The sequence below is a fragment of the Vanessa atalanta genome, chromosome 1 (genome assembly GCF_905147765.1).
Source record: "Vanessa atalanta chromosome 1, ilVanAtal1.2, whole genome shotgun sequence".
Lineage (NCBI taxonomy): Eukaryota > Metazoa > Arthropoda > Insecta > Lepidoptera > Nymphalidae > Vanessa > Vanessa atalanta.
In genome coordinates this window covers 8,617,390-8,633,961 of record NC_061871.1, presented here as the reverse complement: position 1 = coordinate 8,633,961, position 16,572 = coordinate 8,617,390, and the positions used below count along the sequence as shown (strand labels likewise).

The 16,572-nt window shown below is 30.0% G+C and overlaps 1 protein-coding gene and 1 non-coding gene across 6 annotated transcripts in view; both read left to right on the top strand.

The window, feature by feature from the left end:
* LOC125077859 (protein bunched, class 2/F/G isoform-like) overlaps nucleotides 1-16,572 on the top strand; it is a 127,649-nt gene that overhangs the window by 20,474 nt on the left and 90,603 nt on the right. The window contains exon 2 of one of the 5 annotated variants that reach the window (XM_047670524.1): nucleotides 13,705-13,731. The exons of the other annotated variants lie outside the window; for them this stretch is intronic. Coding sequence (XP_047526480.1) covers nucleotides 13,705-13,731 — 27 coding nt within the window. The remainder of the gene's footprint in view (nucleotides 1-13,704; nucleotides 13,732-16,572) is intronic. 5 annotated transcript variants of the gene reach the window in all.
* On the top strand, nucleotides 15,136-15,208 carry Trnak-uuu. Its single transcript has one exon. It is a non-coding gene; the product is annotated as a tRNA-Lys (tRNA).

The window sequence follows — 16,572 nt, the reverse complement described above, 5'->3', positions numbered from 1 at the left end:
TAAAATATTTTACTTTTATGAATGGTGCCACACAAGCCGTTAGAGGCAATCAAAGTTTATACTATTTTACTACTACTACTACTACTACTACTCTCGAGATAAGAGAAGTGGCAGTATTCTATTCTAAAAATGTTATTTAATTCTACATTGTAATCATCGTTTGATATTTAAAATTTTAATGTTACAATCAACCTGTACTTGGAGTTGTTTGGAGAGTTAATTTCCTTAAAAATATATTAAACAGAAATATCAAACAGAACTGCCCTCTTCTAAAATGTACGTGAAAGAATTAAAAAAAAATACTAACCGGTAGTCAGTGGTGAACGGCAGCATAATACTTTTAATGACACATATTATTGCTTCTTTAAGGTTGTACTTAATATTCGCGAAATGTTCTTTGACTAGGAAACCGTGTACCGTTTACCTTACTTAACATTTGCCTATTTTATTTGTAACGTGTCATCGAAGGCGTAGATAAGACTTTGCATTACATTTTAACATGGCAAACCATTATATTTAAAATATTTTTCCTTTGTAAACAATACCTAAACCCATTTAATTCCCACAAGCAAATAAATTTATGATTCAAAGTGACTGCCGTGTTCAAGCATACAAGTTCCTACTTTATTCCTACTTTATCTGAAAAGTTAAGGAGAAGCCTATTTCCAGACGTTTCGGAAATCGATGTGAGATGGTGTCGCACTGCAGATACCTAGGCAATACATCCCGCGCCGGTTATTGGAGAAAGTTTGTCGTACCTTTTCCTTTTATTTTAAATTAATCATCAATAAGTTTCACACAATACAAGCAATGATTGATTTTTCTTCGAAAAATCAATCTTAAACAGACTTTCTTATGTGTTTGTTTCTTACATCAGTCAATTCGTTCTATACCAATGATTTGGTTATTACAATATTAATTGGTAGTTGTTCTAAAATAATCGTATCTCGATGTTAGCCGGCGGCAGTTTCTGTTATCTTCAATTAACCCAGTTCCTGGTTAGGTCATAGTGTTTTTGTCTGCTCGTTGGTTGCTTTCTTCCACCAGCTCGTGTTGGGTATAAGTAAAGCGTGTGTTGCGAGCAAGGCAGTAACGATAAGGCATTACATGAGAGCCGAATTCACGTGTCTTGTGAGTACATACAATTACTATACATCAATTTATATCGTGCCAATTTTCTTTGTTTTTTACTCAAGTGTTGTCTAACTTTTTTAAAAAGTTTAAGCAAAATACAAGATACTTGGCATGTTTCTTGTTTTCAGTGATTGCTCATTTTGTTAATAATAAACATATGTTCTTAGTAACCGAAGATAATTTTTCAGATTTTCGTTATATATTCTTAAATATATGGCTGAAATGATTAAATACATAGTGGACCTTACCTTCTCATGCTCACTTTTTTCAAAGTCATAATTTTTGTTAAATATCTACTAATTTCTGCATTTTAAGTCTACATAAGTATTCAATTTATTGTATTTTATACGGTTCGCTGTCACAAGGCAAGTAGTAGTAAAGTACTTTCCCCTTTAGCATAATATTTAATAATTTATTACTTTGATATTTTGTGATACGTTGTGTAATTGATGAACTTAAACGCATACCCTGATTTTAAGAGACTTAAAAAATGGATTAAAACCACCATATTAGTTTTGCGACGACAACTTTCAAATTTTAAGCGTTATTGGTAATAATCTTTTTGATTATAGGTCTTATATCTTCTTTATCATATGTTCAGATTCTCTAAGTTTGTATTAAAATAATGTCATTTTAGTTGACAATGTCTATAAAAAACTGCTTTGCTTAACGTAAAATTTTAATTTGCTTCTTTAATTTTCTTTCTAAATCTAGCACATGGACGAAGGGTATTTTACGTATGAGTAATTCTACAAGAGTTTTTCTAAAATATTTTATAATTATAATTTAGTTTTACTGTACACCTACATGCTCTTTGACGAGACGTTAAGACGACTGACCCAATTGGCACGTTTAAAAGAATCTACTTCCTTTGCTTTCCTTGAAATTATATACCGACATTTTACGTTGTAAAATATTTTTTCTCATTCAATTTTATAATATTTTTTTAATATATTTATAAGAAAAATGTATCAGTACTACCAACTTAATAAAACTTGAAATGAGACTTACAGCACACAGCCTAAACCAGTACCCAATAGTACTGAAATTTTGCACAGAAATTCCTTACGAATGCATGCTAGATAAGGAGAGATTTTTCAAAATTTATTCTTTTTATGTGGGATGAAAATTTGTGGGGAAATTCGACATATGATGTTAAAAATATGGATATCATTTAGTTTATATTTATTGGTTAAAAACACATATTAAAGATTTTTTGCAATATCATCATCTTAGAAAAAATCGTTATTTTCGAAAGTTAGAACTTTTTAAATCGATATTTAGGTTTTTATACAGCGGTTTATTTATTTATTGCTTATATTAATCAAAATTAACCGAACACGCTTCATAATGTTCATCAAAACAGGCATACATTATATTAAAAAAATATATAATTATTACTTTTAACTAATAAAGTCAACAATAACCATTGCGATATACCGTAATAAACACTAAACTTTACACTGTGACCACATAACAGGTTTAACCAAGTATGTACATTTTTAAAGTGTAACCTCTCCGCTAGCTTTAATGCAATCTTTAGGAGTGATTTAAAGATAAGGGACGGAAGTCGGTAACAGGAAGCTGGGGAAACGCGCGCTATTTGATTTGACCAATGAGCGCGCGGTGCCTGTCAGATGCTACCAACCTATTTTCCACGAAGATATTGTTAATTTTTCTGGTATTAAGAAACATTAACATTATATTCATGTAAGATGACAGATGTTACACATCATATGGGACTACGGTACTGTACGGCAAACTCGTTTTTGTTTTCTAAGGTTTTAAATCAATGACGCTTTTCTTAAAACACCGATATCATATTATTGTTTTTTAAAAACGTTCTACCTAATATATACGTCATAATTATTATACGTAGATTCAGTTAATTAATTTTTACGGCGGACCGAAATGTAAGAAAAGTTTTCAAGCATATAAAAACAATTCGTTTTTGATATGTGGGAAGTTGGTTGATGTTCCATAAATTTTATCTGGAGTCACGTGGTCACCGTCACGATTCGTGACGTTTCGCAATTCTACACGCCCATTTGCGTGCACGAATGAAAAAACTTGGCATTGGGCGGACGCCCGTTTTATCCTATGGCGCTCTGTGTCAGTGGCGTCTTCCCGGCGCTTAAACATAACACAGAAGAACTAATTAACGAAAGACATTACAACTACAAAATGAACATAACTTTTTGAATTTATAATATTAACACGAAGTAACAACTGTATCGAAAACTAAACTTCTTTAAGTGAGCAGTGCTTTATACGCTATGTTGATGCTCGTATCCTTTGAATATTGTAATTTATTATAGTAAATGTGGTAAATATCACTTCTTGACATTTGACGTTCGCATTCTGGGATGACTTTCGAATTGGTTCTTACATAATATTAGATTTTTTTCAAGTTGAAAATAGAGGATATTTTCGAAATTATTTATCATTTTATTTCAGGTTTATAGATATTAGAATTTACGAGATGCAAATTTTATTTGCGCGCTTTATACTTGGCACGCAAATCTACGCCTGCGTGTTGTGGCTATTTAAATTATGCTAGTTATATTTGCAGAGTTTTCTATGATTAGATACTAAGCTATGAGAGCCTTCCGAGAATGCGGTTGCATCAGTTAGTTCTTTAATATTTACTTAAGGAACGAGTTTAGTCTACTGATAATATATTGCAGTCACATGTATGTAAGATAGCGTGACCGCAGAATCTAAAATAAAATACTTTAAAGTATTGCAATTTTTTTCACACTGTCGTTGCGTGTGGCTTGCTCAGCTAATCTGTTAAATCCACAACTTCATTTATATCAATAGCTTGAAATATTTTGTTAATTATAACGGATATATATGAATCTGGCATTCAAATATGATCGTATAGGTGCTAAGGTGGTTTCACCTACATGCAGATGAATGTAAAGAGGTATCTCAGAGGAGGTTCTCTACTCGGTTCACATGCATCAATGATAAGACTAAATAGACAGGAAGTAGTTCGAACGTAAAGCCTCAAAATGGGTGCTTTCTACAACTGTGATTTGCTGAACTCAAAACCTATTAATGGTCTTATCGTGATTTAGACTGTTGTACGGAAATATACTGTATACCTGTCGCTTTTCATTCTATCTTTTGTTTCAAGTTAATTGGTAATTGGGACTTGAGATCCAAGCCGTGGAGCATTTACTTTACTTTTACTTTAAGTCTTATTATTTTTTAAGTAAATCATGACAATCTAAAGAGGTAAAATTTGTTTGCTTGTATGTGCACTGGTAGAAAGCTAAATTATATCGGAGTGTTATGAGAGATAGACTTTTTTTGCACCCGCGTGAAATCGGGGCTGGTCGCTAGTAAGTGAATAAAATTGTTATATTGATATATTTGTAAAAGTTAAAGTAGAGGAGGATCCAAAGCTTTTTGACCTTTCGTCTAGGACACTTTTTTATTAAGAAGGCTTTATGCCACTCGTGTTAAGTATATATACCGTTTACAATATATAAACATCAGACGGTACAAAATAACTTTAGTTTATATTTAATTCTATTCTGTTAATGAATAATGGAAAATTGTTTGTGATATTCGAAAGTATATAGCGAAAATATCGGTAAGTATTTAAAATATTATTTTAATCAAAAAAATAATTATAAAGTAATTTATATCGTTCGAAAAATAACTTTCCCTTGAATTCGATTTAATGTATTGTGTACGTTTATTTAGTTAACTGGAAAATGTCATATACGTAATATGTACATATTTATAATATATGTCGGCAAGGTACGGCTTTGTATGGCAGTAAGGTACATAAGCGATCTGAAAATGAAATTCTATTAACTATTATATTATTGTAACCTTATATCTACAATAAATACATATGTTTGATTTTACTTTGGTACTTTTTCTCAGCTATATATTTAATATTGTAAATATGTATATATAAAGCTGGGAAAAGAGGAAGCAATTGTAATATTATTATGTCTTTTGATACTAACATATGAACCTATGAATAAATCAATAGGAATATCTTTTAAGCGTTCTTTATTCAACTAGATATTGGTATTAACTTACAAGACAATAGGATTAGAATTCAACGTAGAATCTAAATATAGTGTATGTTCAGACACGCCACATTCCGTCCCGGAGAGTGGATTCCTATGTATTTAAATAAGTAGTTGTTTATACATACCTATATTTACCTAAACAGGTATCGAACCAACCTGTTTTAGGTATGCCGAGAGTCTAGAAGCTACGTTTGAATGTAAGAAAACTAGTCTTTAAATAACTAATTCGGTATATGATAATGTTATCTTAATTTTATTACAATTTTATACAAACTCAATTACAATTGTTCAAAAAAAAATTAAAAGCAACGTTGATAAAATGGCAATTCTTGATGCGCATAATATTCGGGTTCATAAAGATTAGTAATGTTTTCATATCAAAAATTCTTATGTATAGATTTGAATGTTGGTATATCTGGATTCGATTAATAGACTTCGACCCCGTTTGACCGATCACCATAAAGTGTTTTTTTTTTCATGGAGAAGGATTTATTTCCACCCACCTTGTTATAACTCGCCGCTAGATGACGCTGCATCGAATTCTATACTGGTTAACCGATCGCTATGACAATCAGTATAAATATGATCACGGAGAATATAGCTTGCGCTAAATAGCGCAAGTGTAATCGGATTGTTTACAGAAAGATACAATGAGGTATTGCAACGCAGCCGGGCTCCAGCCATTAGCTCATATCTCGTAAAAAAATAGTTACATTCATGTTTTAGTGTAAAACAACTAATATTAATTAATTAATCGAATAGTTTGTATTATTCATGTTGCTTATCCGTAAAGTTCTTATACCAAAAAACAAAACACGTTAAAAACTGTACGTGTATAAGTATGCAATTTCCTTTACATCTATTGTCGGACGTTAAATTAGTTTCTTTTTGTAATGTTTCGGAACTTCGAATACGCTACCATTAAAAGCCAGGTAATTGATTACTTATTGCCTAAACTTATACAATTTGCGTGACAAAAGATTACCGGCTGTTTGCAACTACTTCCTCTATTTCGATTTTTGTTTTTACTGTTTCGGTAATCAGACAGACATTGTTATAACGATATGTAATCATATGCTCACGCGCGTTCGCGTCTGCATAGGGTTCCGTACAAAGATTACATCGCATATTTCTATCGCTACAAACGAATAAACTATTTTAATAGGCTAATATTTTATATTTACATGTTATGAATATATATTTTTTTTCTATAATATTTAAATATTTTGATATATGTACTAAAAATTTGAAAATAACTCTAACATACGACAACAGGTGGGTCTAAAAGTATGAAAATTTGCAAACTAGCACCGGTTTGGAAAAGTTTGCTTAATTTTCAGGTACTTATTTTGTTGTAACCTATTAAAAATATATCTGTAATAAAAAAAAACAATCCTTTGAAAAAAATTAATACCTAATTTCACCACGACGCCATCTAAGTATCCTAAGTAACCTTATAAAGCCGGCTTATAACAGCTTATAATAACAGTATTGTTTATGGTACAATTTTCTTTTAGATGCTATTTCATTATTGGTATAGATTTTTAAAATGTTTCTTTAAGGCATTCTCGGATTACTTTTGTGTATCTCTACTCTAAGCTTTTTACAAAGATTGGCACAAAACTTGGTAAAGATTGGTACTGCCAATATCAGGAGTCGATGATTTCACTGTCCGTACAAGCATATCACATACATACATGCTTACTTGTGAAGTTGTTTGATGGTAACGTTTCTTTTGAAATAAAATTCGAATAGTTGGTTGTTTTTAATTTGTTAGTTTCTTAAAATCTAAGTTCAATTTTAAATATTATAATTGTCTGTAAATATTTGATTTTCGTTCGACCTTGATCTCCTTGCGGTTCGCAGCGACCTAGTTATTGGCCTATTAGGATCAACGATGCACTTCTCAATTGATTCTACAAATGTATCTTCTAGCACATCCGGCTGTGATACCGATATCGTAATAACGAGTTGTAACTGCGTTGGAATATCTCCCCATTGATATTAATTTGCTGTTTTTTGTTTTAAACAAAGAGTTCCATGTAATTTGGCTACCTTATGGATATTTTCATATTATTTATGTAAAAACAATTTAAAATTTATAAAAAAATTTATAGTTGCAAAATTTTTGCTGTTATAGTGAATTTATGTTTTGACATTGTTTAATGTTCAATGTCATTGCAGTTTTATTAAATGATAATGTATTTTAAACTTTAATCATACATTCGCTTTTGTTGATTACATTTATTGCTAGAAATAATATTAATCTCAATCATCCTGAAGCTTAGAACGTAGCAGGCCTTATATGAGACCACACTTTCAGTCCATTACAACTATTTGTAGTACGATTCTGCGAATTAAGCCCCACAGACAAAATTTAGTTAGTTATAAATAGCATAATGGTATGTGAAAATAGATGAATAATGTTTCTGTGGCTTGTACCCAATACGCGTGACCTAATTTTTTTTATTGGTATTGTTTTTGTTAAATGTTGATACGAATTTAGCTACCAAATTAATTTTAATGGATTTTGTAATTTTATCTATCTGAAAATATACCTTAAGATCTGGTGTAGCTAAGCCAGATCTTCTGGATTGAGTGGAATAATCTTAGAGAGTCTTGTACAGATTTATTTTTGCACTTGTTTTATTATCTGGTCTTCAGGTTGATCCTTAATAAAATATTGACAATTTGCACCACTAATATTTATGCATAAGTCAAAATCATCAAGATGGTTTATGTGTGGCTCTGAATCCAAGATATGATATATTAACAATGTTAGGGATTTTCCGTCAATACACAAGCTCCATATAAAGTATCGTGCGTTATAAATCTGGTTAATGCCTAACATATGCATATATGCAATACTTGTATAGGTCATCACGGAAACATCGGAGTATGAAGTTTGAATTTAACTTAATTTTTTAACACTTTTTCCACCATTATAATCTCAAATATCTCTTATAGTCCGAATAAACTCTCATTTATATTTAAAGTAAGCTAAATTGAACTTAACAATAAAAAGGAATATTTTAGACATGACGACTCATAATAAGTGGCTTTATTAGCCCGTCCTGGCAAAGAATAAGAACAATCATTTATATTTCACGCATTGTCGAAAATGTTTTATATTTCAGTTGTATTTATAAATATTTAATTACTTCAAAGGTCAATATTACCGCAAGGTCTACAGCTGATGAGGACTTAAAGCATTTACACACCGTTTTGTATGAATTTTCTAATCTAAATCTAAGTTAATAAGTTTTTAGCATTATGCTTTTTAAGGATAAATATAACACATTTCTTTCACTGAATCTATTTATCTAGAATTATTATATTAAAGGTGTTTTCAAAGTTTATATACATCTAGGCATACCGTTACCGCTCTTACTCTAATTAGAATCTAAGTTGCTAATTATTCTATAACAGGATTTTAAAAGTAAGTACATAAACAATTTTTTGTATAGCGTCCATTTCAAGTCGTCTGCCGAGCAATCCTCTTTTCTACGCTAAATTTTAATACGACCTTGTCGAGCATTTATGTAATACATTCTAAATTATCCGATCGCCTTGATATTCGGTGAAATTATACCTAAGAATATAGAGGAATTATTCGATCAATAAGACTTCATACAGTTATTTATATGATATTGTTTTAAAATATTTATAAAACTATAAGGTTTAGTAAATAGTTTACGCTGGTATTCATGAAAGCTACTAATTTGACGAGTAATTATAGAGTTTTTATCGAGTCTGCTCGGTATTTTCTACATCCAGTAAGTCGTATTAAAGCTTCTTTGAAAGAAATTGAGTTTAATTTTAATTATTTTTAAAATCAAAATCTTTGAATTGTAAGTTTTAATGTTGTAAAATTTAAATCTAATTGAAATACCCTTTAGTAGATAAATAAATAGATGTTGATTAAATAAATTCGTAATGAAACCGGAAACGAACATATTTACTATTTATGATTCCAAAATCCAGTTTCATCTAACCTTTTTATCGCTGGTTCTGTTGTGCGCATGTCCGTCTGGACGGGTACTACGCGCTTGTCAGTTATTCTATCGCCCAACTCATATACTTAGTACTGCTGAGTTCCAATTTTTAATCACATCTGAGCTAGTGCAATTTCAGGCACAAAGGATATATGTAGTGTAAGGAATCACTACATAGTATAAAAAAAACGGTCTACTGTGATCTTTAAAACATCGCAACAGATTTTGTTGCGTTTTTTTTAATAGTTAGTGTTTCAAGAGTAAGGTAATAATATAGTAGAAAAACACTGATAATTTTAGAGGTTTTTAATGTGATGTCGTAAATAAACACATTTTTTGCGCTTACATTGCAAACGCTGGCGTTACCCTACGAGATAGATCAAAATAATATACGACAGTATTGTACACCTTAAGGTCTACTAAACTACTAAAAAGTCCACGATGGTATATGTCTACCTCTTAGGGATAACCCACAATAACCAATTTTATCCTGTACTATTTACGAGAAATAATGGCTTTAATTCTTATCCAATTAACTACCTTAAATAAATTGTGCATTTAATATGGATCAGTGTGGCCCTTTATCGCATGTAATTTAAAATAATATTTTCTAAGATATTACAGATTTAAAATGCAGGGACATAGCGGTTTGTATTGTCTAATGACAAAAAAGCTGTGAGGGTTGTTTATAAAGACATTCTGTATTCTGTCTGTTTTAGTATCAGCACTGTACCCGTGCGAAGCCGGGGCGGGTCGCTAGTAATTAATATTTCTTACACTGCATATGCGTACCACCGCTCGTAAGCTTATTAAAGTTGGTGACCACTTTCTTTACAAGGTTAAACATGTTGTAGTTACGTAACATTGACATAAACACAATATTTTCATATATTTTTTTGATAATATATATTTTTTTGAAAGTTGAATCTACTTCTTTTTATGTCGAAGTACATAGTTAATACGTAATAAATAATACAAAATAATTACTCGCTTATATAAAACTTTTGGAATAATTGTGAAACAAAATATTATGTGGTTTTTGATTTGAATCACATATAAAAAGTAATAGTTTCCTACTTTGTATGTCTTAAACATTACGTCAATAGTAATAAATCATAAATCATTTCCATTTTACGAGTATTTCTGAACCATTCGACATATTCAAATAAACGCTACTTATATTACGTGTTTAGTTGTCTGCGAATATAATACAATACAAATGTTTGGTCGCCTAAAAGCGTATTGATTAGTCTCAGACAGATATTTACTGAAATGACCGACTAAAATCGTGCCTGGTCGTCTGGTTTGGTCTAGTAGCTAGGCGTTGTCCGGTAATGACGACTTTCTACCGCAATACAACACAACGTGCGATAAAGGAATATTTTCAACGCCAGATCGTGTTCTTAGATTGACGTATATTACAGTGTCACCATTGTAAGACTATTTTAACTTAATGGAATTTAAGAACATTTTCAATCAGTACTACGCAAGTTTATTTTCTCTGATGACTTAGATGTAGGAAATGTGAGCTGCCAACCATTCAATCTAACAGTTATTTCCCTTAGTTCTGTTTTATTTCTGACTCACTTACACTTTGCAAACGGAACACGAGAATTCAGTGTTTTTCAGAATAACTCATGTGTAATCTTTAACCAAGCCGCTCAGAGGAACACGATCAGTTATATGAAGTATGTTATTTGCGCAATTGAATATTATTTCAGTCGTTATAAAGTTAATCAGGTTGTGTCGCTTTGTTTCGCACTGCGGCTTGCGTGGATATCCGTCGTAACTATATTGAGTCGCTAGTCACGTAAAAATCTTTTGTTATATTGACCTACCTAAATCTCGTTATGGGCAACTTTATAGATAATGAAATGTGTGTCGAGATATATTTTAGGTAAACTTTAAAACGGACAGGATGTGGGACGTCACATTAACCTAACACCTCATTATATATGTATATGGTTTTGTAGTCCAATTTTTTATCTGCTTTCTTATATTCTTTCTCTCTTTCTTTCTCTCGTCATCTTAAGTTATAATTATTCTTTTTTTAGGGTTGATACTATTAAAACATACTTCATGAACTATACACCTATTACAATATTAATGATATGTTGTAATAGTTTTTTTTAATGTAAGGTACTAGATATTAAAGTATCACGTTTCAAATTAAATTGGTATATAAATACATTTTAATGTAATTGTATTCAACATAATTTAATTCGTTTTATAAAATGTTTTAGTTTTATTTCTTTTCTCGTCTGTAAGTTATCCGCGTTAGTTATTGCATTTTTTATCTTTGCCGGTTATTAACAATTCAAGTTTTATTTGATTAAATATCTGCTGATATATATGTTACTTTCTGCAATCCAGTCGGTTGGTACCAACAGCTATTTTTCTGCTAAATAAAAATAATTTGCAATTATTGTTAGTGAAGTATGCATCTGTCTATTGTATGATATTGTACCTGATGGTTTACATAAAAATCTCCTGTTATAATTATTTTTTTTTAAATTAAAAATAACACCTTTCCATACTGCATTATTTCTTGGTAGAGCTGATTTTTATAGCTTCGAGTATTTTTCTTTCAAGTGCTACTCTTATATTCAGCGAATTGTTCCATTTACTACACTGATTTTTACTTTTTCAAGTTATATTTTAACATCTAAAACTGTTAACTATGTCTCATATATGAATATAAAAAATAACGCTATTTGTTCACCACCCACTGTCAATTAAATAGGTGTGTGCAGAAATACTAAAAGAAGCATTATAACGCCTTCGGGCATCAGCTAAGTGTTATTATATAAAATGTAAATTCTAATAAAATTTTACTTCACTTTGGTTCTCATTACGAATTACAATTTTCACGAATTATATATAAATTTTGGCTAACACTGATTAAAAAAAAAGGAAATAATTGAGTACTTAATGATTTCGAAATTTCGAAGGCTGGCACGCACTAATGTGTCATTTAGTGGTGTATAAATTTATCGCTTACCGTTATTTTCCGAAAATTCATTGTAAGAGTGGTTTGCATAACGAATACGAGATTGTTTAATTAGCTACATATTTCGCCATATTCTTTTTTTTTAATTTCATAATCGGAGAACTGTTAAAAAGGTACTTACAATATTTTATAATTTATTCTATCACTGAAGTTATAATAATCTTTAACTGAATAGTAAATTTATTAGAACCTTCAATTAGGTCTTAGAATTATAAACTACCTAACATATTGACGGATTCGCATTTTATAATTAAATTTTATGTAATTACCGGTTACATTTTATAGCTTATTCAAACATACATACAAATATTTTATCGTGAGAGAGATGAATGATTATGTTGTTAACATTACAGCAGACTTATTATAACTTCCGCTTTTGAGCCTTGCAGGAAAACGACTTAGCTTTCATTTTATAATATAATCAGAATATTTAAGATTTCTTTGTAGATCTACCCAACTACTTTATTGTACTTTAAATGCTTCGTGCTTTTATTTCCAGTATTTTTTTTATAAAAAAAATGTCTTCCTTACGCTATAATTGTCTGGAAAATATTACGTTCGCCCATTGCACGGAATGTCTCCGTCTACCTCAAGCGATTCATAATAATTTAATTAAGTTCAGCTTTTAGGTTTCAGTCTGACATTGATTATAGGGATTTGTGGGAAACTGATGAATGTGGTAAATCTATTAAGGCCGACCTTTCGTCCATAAATAGTTATTTCGGCTAAAGTTAAAAGGTTAACATCGACTTTTATATAAACTAAAAAATATCAAAAGCAACGGCTCGCCAATGTCATTTACAATTTATTACGTTTTGACGGTTAATATTTAAGTAATAGTATTAGAGGCAAATTACGTTTGTATTATTCGTATTTCGTTTTTTTTTTAATTATCAAATACTTATCATATTTATAGATTATTTAATAAATATTTTCAAGAAAATTTGTGGCCTAATCATAAAATATATTTATTAAGGTATTTGCGTTGTTTAATAGGAAATAATAAAATAAAGATAATTGTTGTGTTGTGATATATATCTTATAGGAACTTACTACCTTACTAAATTAAATAATGATGTAGAATTCAACCTCGAAATTGCAATATAACGTTTTTTTTAGTGGCACATTATATACCAAAAATATAAACGCTCTATCATTTTTTAATATATATTGGAATAAATAATGTATTTATTAAAATAATATAATTACAATACTATAATTACTTTTTTATACATTAGATTATTATAAATATAATCCTGTTATTATTGCGTCTTAATTAATTTTTGCGGTTATGACTCTATGAAAAAAATACTATTAAGGGTATAAGTCACTTTCCATGTTTACAATATCAAGTCAAAGTCACATTTTTTTGTTCTTAAACAACGTTAACGATCAACAAACAGTCCCAGTACATTAGTACCTAGAGCATAACAACGCAATGTGACGCTAAATAAAATGTATTAAACATACACTAATAACTAACCGAACAACCTTGTGTCTGTTACAGGTACGATGACAGTCTTCGACGCACACAGTGAGTCCTACTACGTATAACGCCTATTGACGAATCCGCTTTATCATAATCGATGATGAATCGATTAATCGATAGGGAGTTACTGTTTTTTTTTTTTTAATTCGTTATTTGGCAAATGGCACAAGCATTGTTATTTGGATCTCATAGGTCGCTGTGATGTCATAAGTAATACACGACATCGTTAAATATTTTTTTATTAATATAAGCACATCGTAAAAATCAACAGTAATTTTTTTTTTTCAAACGTACTTATTTGTTATCTTTGACTCAGATATAATTTTAAGTGTGATTCATTCTTAAGCTTTACATTCAGCTCATTTATTGATGAGAATAGTGTATGTATCTATTGTTGTATTACTGTCATGAAACAATTACATACATTCTTCTTTCTGCTAAATCATGAACTAAAGTAGCTATGAGACCTTATGAAATTTTGAACCAAAAAGCTTGTCTGTTTTGTAAATAAGAAGTTAAATTTTATATCCGGATTCGTCAGTACGCGACAATTTATAACAAAACAAATTTATTGACTAACATCACTCAAATAATATATATATATAAGTAATTTCCTGAAATCGATGTTCCTATTTTATAATCAAATGTAAATAGTATATTTTTATCCTAAAACTATTTTTTAGTACAATTTAAATATTAATGAAATGGTCCTAATTATTGTTTTCTACTATTTCTATTTCGTTCAAAATGTCATTCAAAATAATACATTTAGTACGCATTTATTTTTCGTAAGAGATGTTATTATTTTGAAAGGTTTTACGAGTATTTTAGCGATGTTCCCGCCAAGAAGTCAAGGACAGCGGCAGACCATCCTCAGGGTTTGAAGTTCTACATGGTTCATGGCAAGGCTACCATTACTTATATCATCAGAAAAATCATTACATACTCTCCTCCTATCTCCTTCTAAGTGTTGTGTTTATCGTTTGCATCTTAATAGTTGTTCTATTTAATCAGTCTGTTTACTATTTCAACATAATATTAACGGCAATTTGTTTTAATGCTAAATTTTTTATTCTCGTGTAGCGCCATCTATCGTCGAGTAGCGATATTACAACATACTTATGCCGTTAGATGGCGCTCCGCAAAGTCGTACAATAAAAATATTGTAATCATATTTTATACCACGAAATTATATTTTATATAATTTAAAAGTATACAATGACATTACAAATTGTGAATATAATAAAAAATATAATATCAGAGTGAGGCACACATATCGCACAGTAATATCACATTAAAAAAAAAAAGTTCATTTTTCTGTAAATGCGAATATGTTTATGAACAAATTACCACATATTTGTAATAAACCTTCGAGATACTAATAGGTAACTAATAAGTGACCTTAGTGGTTGTACAATAGGTTCAAACTTTATGTCCTAAATCTCATCGGCCCGGATAGCTCAGTCGGTAGAGCATTGGACTTTTAATCCAAGGGTCCAGGGTTCAAGTCCCTGTTCGGGCGTTACTTTTTATAATATTTTTCCATAATTTGTATATTAATCATGTAATATTTTTAAATTGTTTTTATTCCATATGTATAAAATGCCCTGGACCTTATTTACTTTTTGCAATCAATAGAATAAAATAATATTTATGTCGCTCAAAATCAGTATGTAATATTTCTTTGTACTTTATTTTGTTTATTCGCAGAAACCTTATTTTAAGCTTATATTTCGAATTGCTTTGCAACGCCATCTGACGTTTACATTCGAGTTTAATTAATACTACTCCCTTGATGTCGATAATATCCACAAGATGGTAGCACCAGCGTATATGTATTGCAGTAATGTCAAACGCATCCGCTAGATGGCGCTAGGTGGTTGGTTTATATCAAATGAGTGGAGCTTGCAATGTTCAAATTGTTTGCTTTTATAGTTTAATTTTTTTTTAGATATTTAATAATTAATAATAACATACACTATTTGAGTTTGACATAAACATATTATTTATCAAATAAAATCTATTTACAATTCACATTTTTTTCATAAAACTTAACCTAAAATATTTGGACAATAACGCACCTTAATGAGTTTATTTACTAAGTAGAGGATGTTTTACTACCTACTATAAAATATAGAGCAATTTTCATCAGAAAAGCAAAAACTGTCAAGATTAAAAGTTAAGAAAATACGATAAAATTATTAAGTAATAACATCTAAAAAATTGTACATAATAATTATAGCAATTACTTGTTATTTAAATAAAATCCTGCAATCATCTACAAACTTAGATTACGCCAAGTAACGCAATACGCACAGCGTTACGTACGCATTTATTACTCACAATTTAATCCTAGACCAGTTTCAATTATGTATAATACATAATTACTGCAATATGCTTTCTATAACACGAATATTTTGAACGTCGTTCAATTTACGAAGCCGCTACATTTTCTAATCACGGTAAATTGGTTTATACATAAGTATATCTTTCTCTAAAATAATTATTTCCAAACTGTCTACTTCACCTAGTAACCTTAAATGAATTGTCCAATTAAAATTACAAAGGTTTCAAATTAAAATTTTCTTATTACGTGAATATCGAATGTATACATTTGTATAAAATTATTTTTATCCTTATTAGCTATTATGAATTACATAACAATAATAATTAGTAGTGAAAATAACAAAGCTGCGGTGACACTGAAGTGTTATTATTCTCTCCCATGGTAACTCTATCGTTCCAGGACTATAAGAGTGAGGGTTAGAGAGTGCGAATCTACCTGCTGACGCACTTGACCGCTGTGTTCGAATTTAAAGATAATAGTAATATATATTTATTAACGCTTTTAAGATTTAAAAGAATATAATATATACTATAATATAT